This window comes from Hypomesus nipponensis, chromosome 16 (genome assembly GCF_054491055.1).
Source record: "Hypomesus nipponensis isolate SF chromosome 16, ASM5449105v1, whole genome shotgun sequence".
Classification (NCBI taxonomy): Eukaryota; Metazoa; Chordata; class Actinopteri; order Osmeriformes; family Osmeridae; genus Hypomesus; species Hypomesus nipponensis.
In genome coordinates this window covers 65,957-88,642 of record NC_140376.1, presented here as the reverse complement: position 1 = coordinate 88,642, position 22,686 = coordinate 65,957, and the positions used below count along the sequence as shown (strand labels likewise).

The 22,686-nt window shown below is 45.5% G+C and overlaps 1 protein-coding gene across 2 annotated transcripts in view; it reads left to right on the top strand.

Moving 5' to 3' along the window:
* The first annotated feature begins 1,117 nt into the window (after positions 1 to 1,117).
* Positions 1,118 to 22,686, top strand: part of LOC146254208 (insulin receptor-like) — a 40,343-nt gene continuing 18,774 nt past the window's right edge. Inside the window, exons 1-2 of one of the 2 annotated variants that reach the window (XM_084675941.1) lie at positions 1,118 to 2,375; positions 18,018 to 18,566. In XM_084675941.1, coding sequence (XP_084532067.1) covers positions 2,297 to 2,375; positions 18,018 to 18,566 — 628 coding nt within the window. In that variant the 5' untranslated portion in view covers positions 1,118 to 2,296. Of the gene's footprint in view, positions 2,376 to 16,477; positions 16,496 to 18,017; positions 18,567 to 22,686 lie in introns of those variants that run through there. The other variant, XM_084675942.1, reaches the window with a different exon arrangement.

The following is a 22,686-nucleotide window of genomic DNA, read 5'->3' as shown; positions in this document are numbered from 1 at the left end:
ACTCGGTAGCTTGTACAGTCTTCCTGCTTTAGGAATCCTGAGAATGTTTATCATCTTTTTGATCTTTAAAAACAAGCAGCAGTGCTTCAGATTTGAAATGCAGACAAGTAAATTGTTTGACAAGTGGAACTGCACTGGAACAAGTAGAACAACAGTTCCTGAATTTCCTCGTCCGGCATGGACAGCATCATGTTGACAAAAAAGTCAGTCCATTAGAGCCTGAATCTACCATGGAAGGACTACTTGTATGATAAGGATTATAGTTGGGAGCTAGGGTTAGGAGCTAGGGGTAGGAGCTAGGAATAGGGTTAGGGTTATGGTTAGGAACTAGGAATAGGGTTCATGTTAGGTTTTTGGATTAAGGAAAGGATTTGGGAGTAGGGAAAACTGGATTTTGAATAGAATTGAACAAGAAGAAGTGAGTGTATGTGTGTGTGCGGACCCATGGATATGCTTTGTGTGAAAAAGCCCAAACAAACAACAGCAAGTCCTTATCCCAGTGTGATGGGATGTGAACTTTGATGTTGTGCACACCCTGTTGGTGGGGACAGACCTCCCACCAACCCTGACCTCCACCTCCCACGAACCCTGACCTCCACCTCCCACCAACACTGACCTCCACCTCCCACCAACCCTGACCTCCACCTCCCACCAACCCTGACCTCCACCTCCCACCAACCCTGACCTCCACCTCCCACCAACCCTGACCTCCACCTCCCACCAACCCTGACCTCCACCTCCCACCAACCCTGACCTCCACCTCCCACCAACCCTGACCTCCACCTCCCACCAACCCTGACCTCCACCTCCCACCAGTCCCACTGGATAACGCTGTCACTGAGACATCCTCTCTAAAGACAGACTGAGGTTCAAGCTGGAGCTCAATTTTTGTACAATTTAAATAGCACACCTCTTTAGAAAAACGCGACAGTTTATCACAGTTTGCACTGCATAATGTATTGGCAAAGATAATTCTGTTATTTTCGTGATTCATTGGCACTACAGTCCACATAGTTGTATAAGCTTAGATGGCTTTGAATCCGGTCCGTACTTTCCCACATACCGTTTGTTCCCCAGCTGACTGGTAGAACTTGTTTACTGTTGAACAGACAGAGAGAGATGAGAGCGGGGGTAACCTCGAGGTACCGTTATAACGGAGATTGAAGTTTTTTTTTATGTCTTGCGTGTCATTAAGTTTGTTTACCTTGTAACTTTATTTGTCGTAGACGGAGTATTTTAACTGCTGGTTAAAGAGAAGGCTACCGTTTGTTTCGGATTGGCTGTTTTGGAAGCTAGACAGGTCTGGGAAAATAGGCGAAGGCGTGGAGTTTTAACACCTAAGATAAAACGCTCTGGAAGCTTCGGCTCTTTATTTGTTAAGTGTCTAAAAGTAACGCGCGCCTCACCACCGCCGGTTTGTTTATGGGTGTTTTCAGTTGGTCGTGGCGTGGCCGAGTTCATTGGAAGGTCGTTGGAAAAAACGAACAGCACGTTTTTTGCACATATCAGAAGGAGTTCCTGGGATGTGTTCGTATTTGTCTTTGCACGTCTTAGAGGGTTATCATCCAGTGATACGACATAAAAGCGGAATATTCGGAGGCACGTGAAACGGAGATGTGAACTAAGCTGCGAGGCGAACTATTGTACTTGCACCTAGCCACTGTTCGGTAGAAGTTTGGCCATAGAACTGGATGAGGACACACATTTCGAAATCGCTATTAAAAAGCTGGCTATCTGTTTTAGCGAATTTGTTTTGGTGTTGTCTTTACGCAACTGCGACTCATATCTCTCTAGATAATTCTTTGGAATTGTTTCTGTTCACTGGAACCCTCGCTTATAGTGTAATGAGGACGAGCCGAGTCGTATCCCAGAGGGTAGCCTATCTGGTCACTAGCTCGCTGTGTGGGATTTTTATTTTCTCGGACCAGTGGACTACCAAAAAAGCAAAAACAGATGAAAGTTAACTATAGACGTACAGTAGGAAACAGTAGGAAGATGATGAGTTGTATCCGCTCGTGTGTCACCAGAAGACAAGATCACGTTATTTAGTGATAATTTCAAGTATAGCATTAATCACAAAGTTGGCTGATAGGATATCTATAATTAAAGTACAACCACGTTGGACCCCCGGTCCCTGTTCAGGGGGCTCCTTCGGCGAGCTAGCTTTATTAGTTGGCTTGGAAATTTTCATCAACTTTGTTGCATACTCTATTGTAGGCTATTACAATCAAACGTAATATCTTCAAGAAGTTCCCCTCTTCGGATAACCTTAAAGAAGATTGTCCCCAAAGTCAAAATGCGTTGGGTGACCTCAGCATTTGTTTTGGTCCTTTTTATCGCCCTTGTTTGCCAATATGGGCCAACAGACGGAGAAAGTAAGTAGGCTATACCTTCATTCTTGAATTAGTAATACAAAATGCTGGTGTTGATTGTCGGTAATTCACTGTTGATATTGCCTAGCTAAGATGTTGAATTCTGGAATGGAATTTAAGTACATGCTGTTGACTACTATGATTAGGCCAAAGTGTTTTTCATGCAATAGTTTTACGTTTTTAAACGTTTTTAGTTGTTGCCTGCATAAGTCTTCTGTTTAAACTTTTCCCACGATTTAAATTACATCGAAGATAATGTTGTTATTTAGTGTGCAATTTTAGCCTACTAATATTTACCAGCAAAGTTACAGGAAAATACCCCCGCCCCGCCCCCATGTGTTTATATATGTATAGCCTAGATAAAGTGTTGAGGCCTGTGTGGATGCGCCAGCCCCAGGGTCAGATTAGCCGTGTTTCTGGGCTCGGGTGGTCTGTAGCAGCAAATCTAAACTACAAGTTGCAGGACTCGCCAGGCACTAGAACGCGCAGGCCTCATGGCGACTCGAACTCACTATGCACTGGAAACGCAAACAACTTCTTTCAGTTCCCGAAATCCCCATAAGTGAGGGATTTGCCTACATTATATCTCTGGTTGTCGCCAGTCTGGACCCGAAGCGCTTTTTTCCACCAGCCTGAGTTGCTTGTTTCTAGTCAGTTAATTAACTTGCATAATCTGTGGAGTTCCTGTGCATTGATTTACGTTCGATGAATTTCGGTCAAAGGAGTAGTCTCGGCAGAGCTGAATACATTTTGACTTTAGTCAAATAGTCGCGATCACAACCGTGTTGTCAACAGGTTGACAATAAATTTCTGATATTATTATGACAGTCCACACTATTTTTTTTCATGTCAGAAGTTGGCTTATTTTTGGATAGGATACATTAATACAAAGTAGGCTAATCAGTGTATTTAAGGCACATATATTATCAAAACAAACTCAATCGTGTCTGTGAAATAACAATATTTTAAAAACATTTATAAGGTTATTGTAAACAACAACGAACCGGACCAATAATTCATTTAGGCCAATTGTTCCTTCAAATATATCAGTGCAGTTTTAGCTTAGTTAAACACAACAGCCTCTTACTGACACCGCGATTGTTGTTCGTCAATTTTCAGAAGCAGACATGTTTGACATTTTCAGAAGCAGACATGTTTGAAACTGACATGTTCATCTGAAGACGATCATGTTAGTTCGATCTCTCTTTACTGTTGCCCGTTCTGCTCAGAGGATTCACGTGGCAGTCTCGCCTCTCTTGCCGTTAACGTTGTATCACTTTAAACTCTGAACGTGAAGAAGAGTTGAAGGGAATTTTCTGGGTTTTTACACAGGGCATCTATGTGAAGGCCCCTCAATAGTCACTCTCTCACACTCCGTTTCTCTTCCTCTCTTTCTCTGTTTTTCTCTCTGGAATATGTGCAGCATAAATTATGGGCTGCTTGCTTCCTGATTTATTTCATTCTTAGGGAAGTGACCATATTTGGTTCTTTAACGTATAAGGGGAAAAAAACAGACAACTTCCAAAATAGTTTAAATATTTGGTACAGTTGAATCCATATCATGTGTGTTGCCTAATATCCACAAAATATTTTGGGAATGGGGCTTGGAAGAACATGCAGATATGTAAGCCGCGGCGAAGCCATTATTGTTCACTGAGTAATTATAATGCAATAACGTTTTTAATTTTTACAATGGTGTGTTGATTGCTTGTTTCCCCATGGAGGGACCAGGAAGTAACCTCAGAAGCAACTGCCAGCTTTCTTTACGCAAAAACAAGTTGTGCAACTGGGAGGTCAGTCCCCTGCCTGAAGTCTCAGGCATAAGAGCTGCTTTGGGGAGAGAGAGAGATGGAGAGAGGGTGAGGGCGAGATACGGGGGGAGGGTGAGAGACGGAGAGAGAGTGAGTGAGAGGAGAGAGGGGGAGAGAGATGGGGAGAGAAGGAGAGAGGGGGAAGAGAGATGGAGAGAAGGTGAGGGAGAGAGTCGGGGGGAGGGTGACAGACGGAGAGAGGGGGAGAGAGATGGGGAGAGAAGGAGAGAGGGGGAGAGAGGGGGAGAGAGAGGAGAGAAGGTGAGAAGGTGAGAGAGAAGAGAAAGGGGGAGACAGATGGGGAGAGAAGGAGAGAGGGGGAAGAGAGATGGAGAGAAGGTGAGGGAGAGAGTCGGGGGGAGGGTGACAGACGGAGAGAGGGGGAGAGAGATGGGGAGAGAAGGAGAGAGGGGGAGAGAGGGGGAGAGAGAGGAGAGAAGGTGAGAAGGTGAGAGAGAAGAGAAAGGGGGAGACAGATGGGGAGAGAAGGAGAGAGGGGGAAGAGAGATGGAGAGAAGGTGAGGGAGAGAGTCGGGGGGAGGGTGACAGACGGAGAGAGGGGGAGAGAGATGGGGAGAGAAGGAGAGAGGGGGAGAGAGGGGGAGAGAGAGGAGAGAAGGTGAGAAGGTGAGAGAGAAGAGAAAGGGGGAGACAGATGGGGAGAGAAGGAGAGAGGGGGAAGAGAGATGGAGAGAAGGTGAGGGAGAGAGTCGGGGGGAGGGTGACAGACGGAGAGAGGGGGAAGAGAGATGGAGAGAAGGTGAGAGATGGAGAGAGGGTGAGAGAGATGGGGAGATGGAAGGATAGGGAGAAAGAGAGACAGACAGATAGAGAGAGGGTGGAGGACGGGAGGTTGAAGGTTTGTCAGGTTATTTTATTGATTACCTGTCAATGGGGGAACTAATCAATGTAATACACGTGACTACTTACTCACCCAAGGTTGGTACATTTGAATGATCCAAACAGTACCTGACCCATTCATTAGAAGGAAGTGTGTGTGTATGTGACACTGTGACCTTCTGTAGCTCTTCCTCAAACAGGCTAAATAACTAAAAGGTTATTGTTGGCAGAGTCGGAGAAGTTGAAACACGCTCGCTCCTGTCTTGTTTTTTTTACATGAGTCGAGGCTTCTCTTCATGAGACTGTTCAGTGCTCTCTCCCCCTCTCTCTCTGTCCCCGCCTCTCCCTCTCTCTCTCTCCCCCTCTCTCTCTGTCCCCGCCTCTCCCTCTCTCTCTCTCCCCCCTCTCTCTGCCCGGAGCACACAGTGGCATTCCCACAGTGCCGTGCACAGTTAGGAATGTGTTTGAAGTGGCCCACCCTGTAGGTGCTTCAGCAGTAAAGGGGTGTGGAGGGGTTGATGAGGGGGAGGGGTGTGGAGGACGGGTTGATGAGGAAAAGGGATGTGGAGGATGGGTTGATGAGGAGGAGGGGTGTTGTCTGCAGTGTGGCTGTGCTGGGGTGGTTGTCACTCTCCTCCTGGACGTAGATGTGTGCAGCAGCTCTGCTCTGGCATGTCAACACCACGTCCCTGAGCAAGAAGGGAGGGAGGGCCTCTGCTGCCCTCCAGGGGGCCCCCTGGGGGGCCTCTGCTGCCCTCCAGGGGGCCCCCTGGGGGGCCCCTGGCCGATGTTTAAGCACATGGTACATGTCTCTCTCTTCCCTCCACCCAGTCTGTCATATATGTTTTATGGATAATGTATCTTTCTCAGTTTCAAAAAAAAATCTGGAAACGGAAGAGATCTCCGTGAGGGCAATACGTTATCGGTCAATGAAAAAAAGCGAGAAGCAGCACAATCTGAGTGTAGGGTTAAGAGAGCAATTGCTAAGGGTTGACAACCTGTTCTGTTTATTAAGTCAAGTTTCTAACTTCACCGGAAGTTGTAGACCTGGCCCATTTTTTCCCTGAAATATGTATCACTCAGTGGCAATTTCTTTAAGACTGCAAGGGAAGCTCGGTTTCCCCTAAAATGTCCCTTTCCCCTAAATTAATGGTAAAATATTTAGTATTGTGTTCATATTTTAAATACGGAGTCAGATTGCTGAGCGGTTAGGGAGTCGGGCTATTAATTAAAAGGTTGCTGGTTCGATTCCCGGCCGAGAAAAATGACGTTGTGTCCTTGGACAAGGCACTTCACCCTACTTGCCTCGGGGGGAATGTCCCTGTACTTACTGTCGCTCTGGATAAGAGCGTCTGCTAAATGACTGAATGTAATGTAAATACGTTGAAACACGTTCATCTCGAAGACAAGTTTGTTCAGAATCAGCTACATATGGCAGGTTGACTGACTCGATTTCCTTCCCATACTTTCCCGTATTGTCACAGTGCATTTTCCTGTTGAAATCTGGCGTCCATGGACTTCAATGGGGCTGCTTTGAACAGTTTGTTTCAGTGTTTTGAAACTATACAGCCATTGGATAAATGCAACGATTATGTCCCGCCCACGGACGCTCAGCGTCTCTGGGGGTGAATGGAGGGGTGGGCTGGCCTGGACGCTGGGCTTCTGCGTGATCATTGGAGGGTCTGTCAAAAGACATGGGCTTTCCCCACTCAGTCGACTAGTCGATATTCTGGTCGATATGCTCTTGGACGACTAAGATTTTTTTTGTCAAGCTGCCATATGGCAGTGTGAGATCTGATTCCCGCTTGTATCATCATTGCTGAATTAAAGAAATGTTCTACAGAAATCGTAGATTATATTATTTAATACAAATAAAGCAACTCTAAAAATACATAATTTAAAAGAAAATGTGTTACTGTTTTCCCTTTACTTAATCTGCGCTTTGTTTTGGTTTGGTATTTTGCACACGGCACGAGCACAATTGGCTACCGAACTACAAACTCTGCCATAGCCTACTTTGTCGGTGTTATTAGTCAAACTGGCAAAGAAATCTGTGGTATGGCAGCATTTCATTAAAGCACATTTACATTTACAAAGTACCGGGTGATTCAAAAAACGTTGAATACAAACTCTGCCAACAATGGTTTATTTTTCATAGTTCGACCTCGAATATGATGCAGCCTACCACCTGAAAACCTAAGTTGGTCTAGCCCTACTTTGCTCATGCTAACGCGCTGGGTTGAAAAATGGGTATGCCTATTATAAGAATCACATCCAAATTGAATGACATTATCTTCTCCGGCCAAGACATCAAAATTGTTCTCTGTTGCACCGTTCCCCACTCAGCTTCTACGTAAATTCGCATGCTGCAAGTTTTCAGGCAGGGATAAGCATGCTCTGATGATTTGCATGTTAAAAAAACTAAAATTTTAATTTGTAGTACATTGTTAGAGATACTAAATACCATCGGCATTCGGTTACAACAGGACTGGTGATACGAGTCTTACTAATATTCAGCTCTTAACGGCTGAATCTGCAATGTCCAGCAGCCATTGTGTCAGATTGCGAAAATGTTTGTTTGTTTCTTTTCTGAAAAGAAAAGTGTTTCAAATTTCGATTAGTCGATTTTCAGACGTTTTATTCGAGTCTTGGTTGACCAAAGAAAATCTTGGCTGGGAACAGCCCTATGAAAGACTGCATCTCCTTTTGATTGACAGCGATTTTTGTACTATAAAAAGTAGCCGAAGCTGTTCGAGCTCAGTCCCATCGCTGATTTTGCAAGTGTAGTCGAAAGACAAACTGCTGCAACCTATTTCTTGTTATTTGCTTGGCGAAATTGCTAGCCTATTTTCATCATACATTTCATACAATTATACACCACATTCCTTGTTTCAGTTTAACCTAATTTCCATGAGCTTCCCTTCTTTGAAAGACCAGCAGCCGCAACTGGTATCACTGTGTGCATATAGCCAGTTGGGACGTATCACTGTGTACGGGGAGTCAGATGGCTGAGCGGTTAGGGAATCGGGCTATTACTCCGAAGGTTGCCGGTTCGATTCCCGGCTGCGTAATATGATGTTGTGGGCAAGGCACTTCACCCTACCTGCCTCGGGGGTACTGTCCCTGGATAAGAGCGTCTGCTAAAATGACTAAATGTGTGCAGATAGCCAGTTGGGATACATGAATGAGGGAGTCTGAAAACAGGGCAAAAGCTAGAATTAGCATGTACATCTGACTAACAATTGAGCAATAAAACCTCTGTAAACAATACATTCTATACTTAAAAGCCTGTAACTAACTAACAAAAAACAAGAAATGTACATTATGCTGATGGAAAGTCCTACTTTATGAAAAGTAAAACTGCATGTATAAATGGACCCATGACTTGGTCACTGCTGCTGTGGCGCGTGTGTGTTATTCTCAGAAACACTGAGGCATACAGTGACCCATCACAAGGCTTGTCTCATTGTACCCATGTCTCTCTCTCTCTCTCTCTCTCTCTCTCTCTCTCTCTCTCTCTCTCGCTCGCTCGCTTGCTCGCTTGCTCGCTCGCTCGCTCGATGTAAACCGGAGAGATTATGGTGTTTACTGTCAGCTGGTCTAGTACACTGACAGGTACACTAGTTCAGCCAGCATCTGTCAGGAAACCAGTATGTGTTCAAGGAACATTTACTTTTATCCAAAGCGACTTCAAAGAGAGAGCTTTACAAAAGAGCATAGGTCACTGATGATAACAACGAGGTAGCCCCAAACATTGCAAGCAGCCAAAACATGAAGCATATTGTGAAAACCAAATAAATGCCAAAGGGAAGAACCATAAGAGCATGCAGTTAAACAAGTTACAATTAAACAAAATGAAACTCAAAAAAGTGCAAGTACAATTAAACAGCATGAAACCAAAAAAGTGCAAGAGTGTACTTGTAGAAGAACAATCGATAGTAAAATATTTCACAGCGAGTACAAAAAGTTGAAATCAGTTATAAATAGCCAAGAGCAACAAGTCTCTCAATAAGAGTCATTGTGAACCTGGAGGAAACTAACATTAGTTCCAACCAAGCATTCCTAAGTGCCGATGTAGCCTACTCCCAGAACAAGTGCATCTTGAACACCATCATCACTTGAAAACAAGGTTTTAAACCTCCACCTGTAGTTAAAATTGCTCAAAAATGACGTTCGAATATTCCCTTTAAAAACAACGTAAGTTTAAACATATTTGACAAATTACCTACACAAAAATAAGTAAACGAACTAATGGCCAAGACCGCAGACCTTGGCCTCTCTATCGCACACACGCAGTCTTTCTTTATCTCTCTCCTGCACTGTCGTGCTCTCTGCGCATAGCGATGTAAAATGAACAACAATAAACAAATACTGAGTTCTGATCAAGAGTTTTGTGCGAGCAATTTAAGGTCGCAATTCTTGTCCCAAATATGGCAGGCTTCATTCAGTGATTGAAACAAATATTAATTACATTAAAGTTTTACAGTATAGAACCGACATTGAACGCTCCGAGCGAGCTGTGCTGTGGTAAACATGGAGATGTAGCCTCAAGTTGTTGTTGTATGGTAAGCTAACTTACATAGTTTACACACTACTTTAGCTGTAGGCTCAACAAGTTATCCATCAACTGACCAAAATCCGAAATATTTCCAGACATCACTCTTTAGATTTTTTGGGGTTACAATCACTTTTTCTGCTGCGGTCAAGCTGGGTTCTGCACTTACAGCCATCTTCCACGCAAGACAACTGTCAGCAGTGACGCTCAGGCACGCGCCCACCCGCAAAGCAGACAGACGCGTTCTTGCTGCGGTTGTTTTTTTAAACATTCGAATATTAATTTTTACATTCGAAATGCGTCTTTTTTCACCACACATTGAATATATATTAGAATTTAGAATATTCGTTGACAGCCCTAGTAGGCATCCAGCAAACACAGAGAGTGAGGGGAAAGAGGTTAGGTTAGGTCTGAGTATGTCATGGTGTGTATATTATCCCTGCATCTCGAGCAGTCTAACTGTTCTGGGTGTGATCAGTTCTACATTTACATTTAGTCTTTTTTTCTCTGGATCTGATCTGTTCTGGGTCTGATCTTTTCTGGGTCCGCAGTGCTGCATCTTTGTTCTGAGGGGGAAATAATTCCTAACTGGCCTTATGTGATCAGAGGGAATCAATACAGGAAAAATACGGACCATAATAATAGGATAAACAAATGAACAAACACACATACATATGTATATACATATGTGTAAATGTAAGAGGATTCTGGTGAAGTACGACTTGCTCTACAGATTGTGACTTACATAGACATAAATCCTGCCATTTCTCCCTCAATTCCCTTCTTCTGCGGCCGGACGTGTAAGTTCTGCTCAAACCTGGCACTTATTGAATTTAGGTATTACACAGAAACAACAGTATAATGAATTGTAGCAGTTTTACAGTCCAGGACAGCTTTCCTTTAGGAACCGTCTGTCACGTACGAAGCCCAGTGGATGATTGGTTAGGTTAGGGTTGGCTGGAGGCTGTTTAAAGGTGGATATTCCATACATGCCATACTTTGGAAATATTCTGTAGGAAAAACAACTGTGTTCCTAGTTTGAAAATCCTTATGGATCCATTTTGAATGAGATTGGATCTGTCACCCAGGATGGAGCGCTGGAGGTTCAGGCATATGCTTTATTGCAGCTCAGGTTTGCTAATAACTGCTTGTCTAGCCGTGATATAAACCTACATGTTCAACTGGTACAAATGTCAGGGTTAGGGTGTCAGGAAGTGGAAAAAGATGCAAGTGACAGCTGGCTGGAGGGTAACATCTTTGAGGGGAACAGAGGAGAGGTGTGATGGAGGAGAGGAGTGATGGAGGAGAGGATTAATGGAGGAGATGAGTGATGGAGGAGATGAGTGATGGAGCATAGATGTGACGGAGGAGAGGTGTGATAGAGGAGTGATGGAGGAGAGGATTAATGGAAGAGAGGTGTGATGGAGGAGAGGAGTGATGGAGGAGAGGAGTGATGGAGGAGAGGAGTGATGGAGGAGAGGATTAATGGAGGAGATGAGTGATGGACCATAGATGTGATGGAGGAGAGGAGTGGGTGCTTGTGTGCTGAGAGGAGCTTCAGTGGTTTGTGTTTGGTCTGCTAACATATCAGTAGACATTCCTGGCGGACACACCTCCAGTCTGTCTGTTTCTCCCTTTGTGTCCATCTCACCACAAAGACGGGATTCTCTCTGCAGCTCACTTATGTCAAGACACAGCCACTGTGAGAAGTTCTCTGTGTGTTGCTCTGCACCCAAGGAAGTGCAGTCTTGTTGCTTATGAAGTTCTTTCAGTTAGCAGTTTGTAATAAATAATAGTTAGCTAAATAGCTAAAAGTCCTAGCTTCCTGTTTCCCAGTTCCTGTGTGATCTTCACTATGCTACACCAGGCTCCGGCTGGGTCAGGAACTTCTCAGGGCTGAGCTTCTGACTGGAGCAGCACCTGCTTTCTAACCCTGGAGTTTTATGAGCTCCATCCCAAAGCTCTTTATTTGTTTTCCAGGAGCCATGTTGCTTGCGTGGCAGCACCTGGAAACAGTTTAAACAGTGAGAGGTGTAAGTTTACTTGAGGGTAGAGTGTTCAGGCCTGGCGTTTTCCTTCAGCCTGGAATGTGCACAAGACTAGTTCCTGTTACCGTGCTGTGTTGAATAAATCACGGGTGAGACAGTGATGTCATCACAATGTAGAAGGTTGACGGTTAATCAGTGTGTACTTCCTGTAACCTTGTGGACACTGAGGATGTGTAATTAGGTGCGTTCAACATGGACTGACTTCGTGCAGCACTGCAGCCAGCTGCAGGCGGCTGACTTGAAACAGTGAATTCTGGTTAGACTTTTTGTCCGACTTGAGACGGCACCAAGGCTAGGTCACTGTGACGTAGCCATCAAAGTACCAGGAGATCGATTCGAGAACTGCCGGCTGTGTAGCCGAGCTCATTTTCTCAAGAGCATAAGATTTGTAACTTGTATAACTGCATGCTCTTGTGGGTCTTCCCTTTTGGCACTTGTTTAGCTTTTTTCACAATGTATGCTTCATGTTTTGGCTACTTGCAATGTTTGGGACAATCTCCTTGTCATGATCAGTGACCTATGCTCTTTTGTAAAGCTCTCTCTTGGAAGTCGCTTTGGATAAAAGCGTCTGCTAAATGAATAAATGTAAATGTAAATGTAAGAGCAACTGCACAGGTTCTAATGACGACAAATATATTTCCTGATTGGCCAGACTCACACACGACAACTTTGATGCGTGTTTTGTAATTATTCTGACACTTTCAGTTTCACCAACGCTCAAATCCAGACCAAACTGTTTAATTGAATAAAAAATTTGTTAAAGAAAGGGTTTTCGTCCGCATCTTCACTAACGGAAAGACCAAGTTTAATTATAAATAAAGTAGAGTAAGAAAACAGCGCTTGATTGGCCATGACTGACGTCAACGCAGCAAACCACGAGAAGCTGGAATGTCCGACTTCACAGAGCCGTTTTCAACTCCTCCTCGACTGCAAGCGGCTACTCTCGCCAGTCGTTTCATGCAGCCGCAGTCCATGTCGAACGCACCTATGGTCTATGATAGCAGAGTCACGTGCTGGTAGCGTCCACTCAGGATGTGTGTTGTCTGTCCTCAGGGTACACAGTAGGACTAGGAAGGTGGAGAAAACTACTGTATTTTATGGAAAACAAGCCCCATTTTCTGTAAGCCGCATCCCACCAGAATGTGAGCTTTGTGTTTGTAAATATAAGTATGAACTGCACTGGAATATATGCCGCACCTGATACGGAACAATGATACTGTTGCGCCGGCTAGCGTTGAGAATTGAAGACGATGAATAATGCTTACGACTGTTTATTTACCCAGTAACACTTTCTCATTGGACAGCTTGGATTGCCATCTAACTAGACAACATTCACAATCAGGGTGAACACTCAAATGATCTAAACTACAGACCATAGCATTACACATATCAAAACAGAACAAACCTAACAATAGAACTCTGAACAAAGCTTATTTTACTAAGCTAACCCTTACGAAAAAGAAGTATACTTCAAATTTAATTTGAAACTATACTTAAGTATAAAAAGTATACTATTATCACGGTACTTAAAGTTTACTAGCAGTGTACTTATTTATATACTATTTTTGTACTAAGTAAACTGAATTGGCCCACTTTTTAGGTCATTCACTTACACATAAGTACACTTATAGTGTATTTGAGGTTTACTTTTGAATACTGTAAAGTAGCCTGTATAGTGCACTTCTAGTTTATGAAGTATCCTTCCTAAAGTACTTCAAAGTATACCTTTGAATAGTCTAAAGTAACCTGTGTAGTGCACGTTCAGTTCATGTAGTATACTTCCTAAAGAACTTCAAAGTATACCTTTAAATACTCTGAAGTAACCTGTGTAGTGCACTTTCAGTTCATGAAGTATACTTCCTAAAGTACCTCAAAGTATACTTTGGAATACTTTCAAGTGCACTTTCAATTAATCTAAGTACTTCAAGAAGTAAACTTAATAATATCCATTTACTGTTAATGACTAATATATTTAAATGTTTAGGGGCTTCTCAAACGCCGCCGATCTTGCGACACATGATGAGAACGGGGGCCCTAACCCTAACCCTTGCCATAGGACACTGCAGACTATTAGCTGAAAGAAGCTAATTACTGTGTATGAACGCATGCCATTGAAATCCAGCTCTTCTGATCAAACGTAACAGTCCTTTAACTCAGTGGTTCTCAATCCTGGTTCTCGGGACCCCCTGCCCTGCATGTTTTAGACGTTTCCCTCCTCAAACACACCTGATTCAAATTAATGGGTCGTATCAGGCCCATTTATTTGAATCAGGTGTGTTGGAGCAGGGAAATATCTCAAACATGCAGGGTAGGGGGTCCCTCTCTCTGCCTGAGGTAGTAGAGAACCTTCTGTAGTTGTGCTGGCAGGGTGTTTGTGTATGGTCTGCTATGCTCACCCCAAAAGGAGGTCAGGGTTAGGCTAGTGTCCATGATGGAGTGGCCTCACACACATAGACTAATTTGTGGCAGTGCGCCACAGAAACAACAATGGCCGCCACATATTGAGTTTCGTTATTATTTTTAGTTTCGTATATTTTATATATATATAGTTTCGTATTATTTTTTAAACGCCATATAAAACACGCAGCGTATTCTTTCAGCTGCATTTCCTTTCCCTGCTCTCCCTCCGTCTCTCTGACACTCATGCATCTCTCCAATATACACACACAGTCGCAACATCACAACGTCAGCACACGTTAGCAATGATGCTAAGCGATATCAGCAAGCCTCCCGCATTAGTACCATAGCTAAAAGTCTAGGGAAGTTCAGGTTACTTTTCGCTAGGTACCTGCGAACATGTCTTTATCTGCTTGACAAGTGGGTTCCCTATCGTTCTTTTGGTGAGCTGCCTCACGAGCCCTACTTACCCGTCATGGAGCCGACCAGCTAAATAGTTAAATAGCATTAGCGTTGCTTCCTGCATATATGCAGAAATTGTTCAACCTGGGTTCAACCAGTGCGCCACAAATTGCTTTCGAATCTGTGGGAAACACAGCACACACACACATGCATCCTTTTCTATGCTCCCTTTTCTCTCCGATCACCACCCCCCCCCTGCCGGTATTGTGTAGGGATGTGATATGTAGCAGTAGGGAAGTGGTATGTAGCAGTAGGGATGTAGTATGTAGCAGTAGGGATGTAGTATGTAGCTGTAGGGAAGTGGTATGTAGCAGTAGGGATGTAGTATGTAGCAGTAGGGATGTAGTATGTAGCAGTAGGGATGTAGTATGTAGCAGTAGGGATGTAGTATGTAGCAGTAGGGAAGTGGTATGTAGCAGTAGGGATGTAGTATGTAGCAGTAGGGAAGTGGTATGTAGCAGTAGGGATGTAGTATGTAGCTGTAGGGAAGTGGTATGTAGCAGTAGGGATGTAGTATGTAGCAGTAGGGATGTAGTATGTAGCAGTAGGGATGTAGTATGTAGCAGTAGGGATGTAGTATGTAGCAGTAGGGATGTAGTATGTAGCAGTAGGGAAGTGGTATGTAGCAGTAGGGATGTAGTATGTAGCAGTAGGGAAGTGGTATGTAGCAGTAGGGATGTAGTATGTAGCAGTAGGGATGTAGTATGTAGCAGTAGGGATGTAGTATGTAGCAGTAGGGATGTAGTATGTAGCAGTAGGGAAGTGGTATGTAGCAGTAGGGATGTAGTATGTAGCAGTAGGGAAGTGGTATGTAGCAGTAGGGATGTAGTATGTAGCAGTAGGGATGTGGTATGTAGCAGTACGGATGTGGTATGTAGCAGTAGGGATGTGGTATGTAGCAGTAGGGATGTGGTATGTAGCAGTACGGATGTGGTATGTAGCAGTAGGGATGTAGTATGTAGCAGTAGGGATGTAGTATGTAGCAGTAGGGAAGTGGTATGTAGCAGTAGGGATGTAGTATGTAGCAGTAGGGAAGTGGTATGTAGCAGTAGGGATGTAGTATGTAGCTGTAGGGAAGTGGTATGTAGCAGTAGGGATGTAGTATGTAGCAGTAGGGATGTAGTATGTAGCAGTAGGGATGTAGTATGTAGCAGTAGGGATGTAGTATGTAGCAGTAGGGATGTAGTATGTAGCAGTAGGGAAGTGGTATGTAGCAGTAGGGATGTAGTATGTAGCAGTAGGGAAGTGGTATGTAGCAGTAGGGATGTAGTATGTAGCAGTAGGGATGTAGTATGTAGCAGTAGGGATGTAGTATGTAGCAGTAGGGATGTAGTATGTAGCAGTAGGGAAGTGGTATGTAGCAGTAGGGATGTAGTATGTAGCAGTAGGGAAGTGGTATGTAGCAGTAGGGATGTAGTATGTAGCAGTAGGGATGTGGTATGTAGCAGTACGGATGTGGTATGTAGCAGTAGGGATGTGGTATGTAGCAGTAGGGATGTGGTATGTAGCAGTACGGATGTGGTATGTAGCAGTAGGGATGTGTTCTGTTATGTAGCAGAATGCCGCAGGGGCCTCCATTCATGCATCAGGTCTTATCACCAACCGTCCTGCAAGCCTTACGTCACCCCCTAACCAGGCTCAAACTACACCCCCTTGTCCCTCCCCTCGGCCCAGCTCGTCCCTCCCCTCTGCCCCCATACCCCCTTTATGTCCCTGCTCTGGAGAGACATCATTGTTTTAAAGAGAAAGTATTGCTTTTGAGCTGGCCAGCTGCATAGCATTCTTTGCTCCTTTTCTCTCACACACACACACACTCACTCCTTCTCTCTGCACACACCAAACCTCCTCTGTGTTCAACAGCACTGCGGCCTAGCGGCTGTTAAGACCATCAGCAGAACACTCTGGACGTCTCAGAGGACTTCATCCGTATTTGGAAAACAGTTTGAGAGGAGGATTTAGAAGATGCCACAACATGGTTCTCTAAATGAGGACCAGGACAGTAGAGGAGAGGTGGGTTAGGGTGGGGCCCTGTACAAGAGCAAGCTTAATGTGCAAGTGGCAAGGAAAGGTGTGTCCGTTAGGGTTAGTTTCTAAGTTCTAATAGTTTGAAAACAGTTTAGGATTTTTTTTAATGAAAGGTTGAAAAAATATTAGGAAAAATAAGTTTTGAAAATATTTTTGAAAATACGTTTTGAAAGGTAAATATAGGAGATTTTTTTTCCAAGATTGTTTTTTATCATTGATGGGTACTTCACGAGGACTCGAATAAACTCTACTGTACTCTATTGTGCTCTGCTTTACTCTACTCTGTTTGAGGCTTCTCTGTTCTCCTCTCTCCTCGTCTCCTCTCCTTTCACTGTGTTTAGAAAAAACTTTTAGAAAGTTTGAAAAAATATTTTCAGACAGTTGAAAGTTTCTAAAGGTTGAAAAAAATGACAATGAAAAAAATGTCTCTTAAGGTTTTCAAAATCTTTAGAAAAATATTAAACAACAGTTTTTTTAAAACAGTTTTTAAAGGTTTTAAAATGACGACGTTCTTTTGTAGCCTGGTCCTAACCAGATTCTCGTACATTTCATTTGTACAGAGAGTCTGGCCTCGCTGCATTGACAAGCGTTGACTTCCTTGTAGGTGGGTACTCTGTTGAAGTTTAAAACTAATGGATCTGCCCAGAGCCACTCTGATCTGCCATAACCAATTGCCAACGTTCGCCTTCGCCAATTCCTTCACCACTACTGTAACAGAGATAGCTGCCCTAGCTGGAAAATCGAACTGTTCCCAAACCCTGTGGGGAGAAGGGCCACAACATCATGGCCACCAACAAAACTCAGCTAAACTTGTTGAGGCAAAACTTGCTCCGGCTTTAGCTTATGGATATTTGGCAGCCTTGCTACAACGGACCGAATGGCTTTGCTCGCATCTTTCTCCGCCGCCATTACGGAACTACATTACAAACTAGCGCCAGTCCCTCTGTTCGCTGATTGGCCGGTAGAAAATTAACCAGAGACATCTGACTAACGTACCTCATGGCCAGACCTAGTACAGAAGCAAAATAAAAATTGAGCGGAAGGACGTAGGAGGGCAGAGCCAGGCTACTTCTTTCGAGCTTCCTCTTCCAAAATTCAAGATTACTTTATTTGTCCCTTGGGAAATTGTTGTTGGACATAAGACAAATATTTATCTCTTTCTTGATAGCATCGCATAGCATCTCTCCTTTTCTGATGAATCCCTCCTCTCGTTGCTCAGTCTGCAGTGAGCTCATGAATGAGTTGGGGTAGTAGAACACTGTGTTGGGGTAGTAGAACACTGTGCTAAATAGTTGAACACTGTGTTGGGGTAGTAGAACACTGTGTTGGGGTACTAGAACACTGTTGGGGTAGTAGAACACTGTGTTGGGGTAGTAGAACAGCTGGGATGTAGAACAGAAACACAGCTTGTACTGTACAAGTCTCCAGCCAAACACAGAGGTCTTCTAACTGAAGACTGTGGATTCCTTGTACTGGTAAGGTATCTGACTTCTCCTCTTCCCTGCAGTCTGCCCCAGTAAGGACATCCGCAACAACGTGACCAACCTGCAGACGCTTGAGAACTGCACTATAATCGAAGGCCACCTGAAGATCCTGCTCATGTTCAAGACCAAGCCTGAAGACTTCCGGGGTGTGAGCTTCCCCCGGCTGAGGGTCGTCACCGACTACCTGCTGCTGTTCCGCGTGTATGGCCTGGAGACACTGCAGGACCTGTTCCCAAACCTCACAGTCATCCGGGGACACAACCTGTTCTTCAACTACGCCCTGGTTATGTTTGAGATGCTGCAGCTGCGGGAGGTGGGCCTGTCCAGCCTCATGAACATCACCCGGGGGGCGGTGCGCGTGGAGAAGAACCCCGACCTCTGCTACCTCTCCACCCTCGACTGGTCGAAAATCCTGGACTCAGTGGAGGACAACTACATCATGGCCAACAAGAATGAGCGGGAGTGTGGAGACGTGTGTCCAGGCGCCGTGGAAGGGAAGAGCACCTGTCTGCAAACCACCATCAACGGGCAGTTTGTTTACTGCTGCTGGAACCAGCACCACTGCCAGAAATGTAAGAGCACACATTTACATTTACATTTACATTTATTCATTTAGCAGACGCTTTTATCCAAAGCGACTTCCAAGAGAGAGCAAAAGAGCATAGGTCACTGATCATAACAACGAGATAGTCCCAAACATTGCGAGCAGCCAAAACATGAAGCATACATTGTGAAAAAAGCTAAACAAGTGCCAAAAGGGAAGACCCATAAGAGCATGTAGTTATACAAGTTACAAATTAAAACAACATGAACCACAAAAAGTGCAGGACTGTACCTGTAAAAGAACAATCAACAGTAAAATATTACACAGCAAGTACAAGACTTAACTTCGTTATATCTAACCTACAGTAGCAACAAGTCACTCAATAAGAGTCATAGTGATCCTGGAGGAAACTAACAAGTCCAGCCAAGCATTCCTAAGTGCCGTTGTACTCCCGGAACAAGTGCGTCTTGAGCCTGGTGCACACACTGGTGCACACAGCCTGGGGCACACACCCCTGGTCAGCTAAATACACACACGCACACACCTGGTCAGCTACAAACATACACACACACACACCTAGGCCCAAATGGTGACACAAACAGAAAGCTTGATGTGGGCCTAGTTCCTGTTCTGTAAGCAGACATTCTCCTTATCCTCACATTGCTGATTTGTGAGATAACAGGATTCTGTTCTTCCTCTGAGATAAAAAGAACCCACCAGGAGAACGTCCTAGTTCGTAGAACAATCACACCGAAGATTGTTGTTTAACCGGCAAGGGAACGAGAGAAGAAAAAGAAACTGAGACAACAAACTACATCCTGTTTCAATAAGAGGCCTCTCTCTCTCTTTACCTCTCTCTCTTTCTTTACCTCTCCCCCCTCTCTGTCTTTCTCTCTCTTTACCTCTCCCTCTCGCTCTTCCCCTTCCTCTCTCTCCCTCTTCCCCTCCCTCTCCCCATCCCTCCCTCTCTCTTGGACATTGTGTTCTGTTATTGTGAATGTTGTGCTCCTCAGACAGACTGCTGCACCCACTCTTGCGCCACAGAGAACTTACCGGGTCAAAGTTCATCTGCGGAGGGCTCTCCTCTTTTGTCAATGGTTCCAACTGTTTGTTAGAAGCAGCAGCCCCCCAGGACACACACACTCACGTACACACGCACACACACACTCTCTGTGCTAACTTAACATACACAACACTTGACTGTGTTTGAATACCATTAATGTCTTATGAAGGAGGGGAAGACATAGACAGAGAGATTGAGGACCATATGTGTACTTCATGGCTGTTATATGCTTGTGTGTGTTTGATGTATGTGTGTGCATGTCTGCAAGTATCCCATCCTCTCACATCTCACGTGATACAAAGTGTGTGTGTGTGCACATCTCCCATGTGCTACATCAGGGGTGGAGTACTGGTGAAGGCTTAAAAGCAACTGTAAGATAATCTAACCCTAACCCCTACCCTAAGATATATACTGCTACACTACACAAGGATAGCTATTCATAGCTAGACTAACCAGTCTTTTTGGAGCTACAGTGCTACGCTAGACTAGGCTAACCGTTATTTTAAGAGCTGCAGTGCTAGGCTAGGCTAGGCTAGGCTAGGCTAGGCTAGGCTAGGCTAGGCTAGGCAAGGCTATGCTATGCTATGCCAGGCTATGTTTTGCTCTGCTCCATTCATAAGCAGCAGGGAGTCCCAGGGGAGCTGGAAGCTGCTCGTTATGAATGGGCACTCCACTCAGCACTCTGAAAGCCTGTGCAATTGCTAAGCACGCCGCACAAGCATGTGCACACACACAAACACCCAGACACAGGCAGTCTCCACGCATGCCTCTTGAAGTGATAGAATTAGGAATTGGCTGTCTGAGCGGGGCTGTCTGGGAGGGGCTTATGAGGCTGGAGGGTCTTGATGCTAGACTGGAGGGTTTTGATGCATTTTTCCTCCTTGGACCCTCCTTCACCATTTGTTTCTCTTCATATCCTTTGCTCCTCGCGCTCTTATCCCTCCCCTTTCCATCTTCCTCTCCTCCTCCTCTGCCCTGTGTGAAAGGTTGCTGCAGAGCACTGGGTACCAGACCAGCCAACAGCTCCATCAGGCTTCTAGGATGGACTGGCTGTGCATACACTCATACACAAACACACACTCACACATGCACATAAAACAGTGTGGGGAGTAGTGGAGCAGATAGCCAACAGGTTTGTTGTCATAGTGACTCAGTTATGTGGTCACTCCTTAGTGACATACCTAGTATTGAGGAAGTATTGCCCTGTGGACCTCCACTTTGTCTGTCTGTCTGTCTGTCTGTCTGTCTGTCTGTCTGTCTGTCTGAGGGCAGCAGGGTGGGATGATGCTGGGTGGAGGAGGGCAGCAGGGTGAGATCTCTACAGTGGACAGGTGTATGTCACTACTGTAAGACACAGAATCATCTTCTGTTTAGACACAGCACAGAACACACACAGTCTTGTGTTTTTCAAGCTTGCATTGGAGTTAACTGACAGTAAACATGTATAGAATAGTATTTGTTTCAGGCTTGAAACGTGTTGGATTGTGTGGATAACCTTGCACCTTGCAATGTTGAGTCAGAGGAGTCCTTCACAGGAAGTGAGTCAGTGGAGTCCTTCACAGGAAGTAAGCAGCTATGTGTCCTCCAGCAGGGTCTGCCTGGGCTTATCTCAGATCTCTTATCTCAGATCTCTTATCTCCCTGCTGAGCTGGACAGCCTCAGATACGTCCAAGATACGTCCCCGGGCTGCCCCTCCCCTCCCCTCCCTGGGATGCCCCTCCCCTCCCCGGGATGCCCCTCCCCTCCCGGGCTGCCCCTCCCCGGGATGCCCCTCCCCTCCCCGGGATGCCCCTCCCCTCCCCGGGATGCCCCTCCCCTCCCGGGCTGCCCCTCCCCGGGATGCCCCTCCCCTCCCCGGGATGCCCCTCCCCTCCCGGGCTGCCCCTCCCCGGGATGCCCCTCCCCTCCCGGGCTGCCCCTCCCCGGGATGCCCCTCCCCTCCCCGGGATGCCCCTCCCCTCCCCGGGATGCCCCTCCCCTCCCGGGCTGCCCCTCCCCGGGATGCCCCTCCCCTCCCCGGGATGCCCCTCCCCTCCCGGGCTGCCCCTCCCCGGGATGCCCCTCCCCGGGCTGCCCCTCCCCTCCCTGGGCTGCCCCTCCCCTCCCGGGATGCCCCTCCCCTCCCCGGGCTGCCCCTCCCCTCCCCGGGATGCCCCTCCCCGGGCTGCCCCTCCCCTCCCCGGGCTGCCCCTCCCCGGGCTGCCCCTCCCCGGGCTGCCCCTCCCCGGGATGCCCCTCCCCGGGCTGCCCCTCCCCGGGATGCCCCTCCCCTCCCCGGGATGCCCCTCCCTGGGATGCCCCTCCCCGGGATTCCCCTCCCCGGGATTCCCCTCCGTAGGGCTAGGCATATTTTTCACTAATGACTTCCCTCAATAAAGATATCGTAACATTAATTCATTTTCAGCAGTCCATTTAATTTCTGTGATGCAGCAGGAAGTTGCCGAGAAATGGTAGCCTATGTACGCTCACTAAAATATACTGAGCACCTCAAGTGGAGTAGCTAATGTTAACCGCAGAAAATGAGTCTTATTGCCGAAAACAGTGTCTGTGATAGCCATGGCGAGCGAGCAACTTCCAATGAAGAAATTATTGATAAAAAGGGTTTGTCTTCTTCAGTTATTTGGAAGTGGTTCGGCTCTTTGAAATCCGAGTGGAGCAGAGCAATGTTCAGTGCAAATTGTGTAGTAAACAAACAGGTGGCTACCAAGTCTGGTAATACGACAAACCTTTTTTACCACCTGAAGCAAAATCACTCGTTGGAACATGCTGAAACTGTGAGTTTGTGCTTAGGTATTGATAAAAAGCCAGTTTTTAAAAAGCTTAAATTACTTGACCCCAGGTACGTACTCCCTGGCAGCAAACATTTCTCTCACACCGCGCTGCCTAAACTTTATGCCGAGTGTAGGGAAAAAGTTGAAGAAAATACTTATTTTGCTACTACTACAGATCTGTAGTCTATCGTCTTAATTATTGTTATCGAATGGAAATATAAATATCTATCGTGATAATTTAACCCTCAGGAGTGGGGTGATAACTCACACATACACTCACACACCCTCACTCACAAACACAAAAGCAGTAAGGA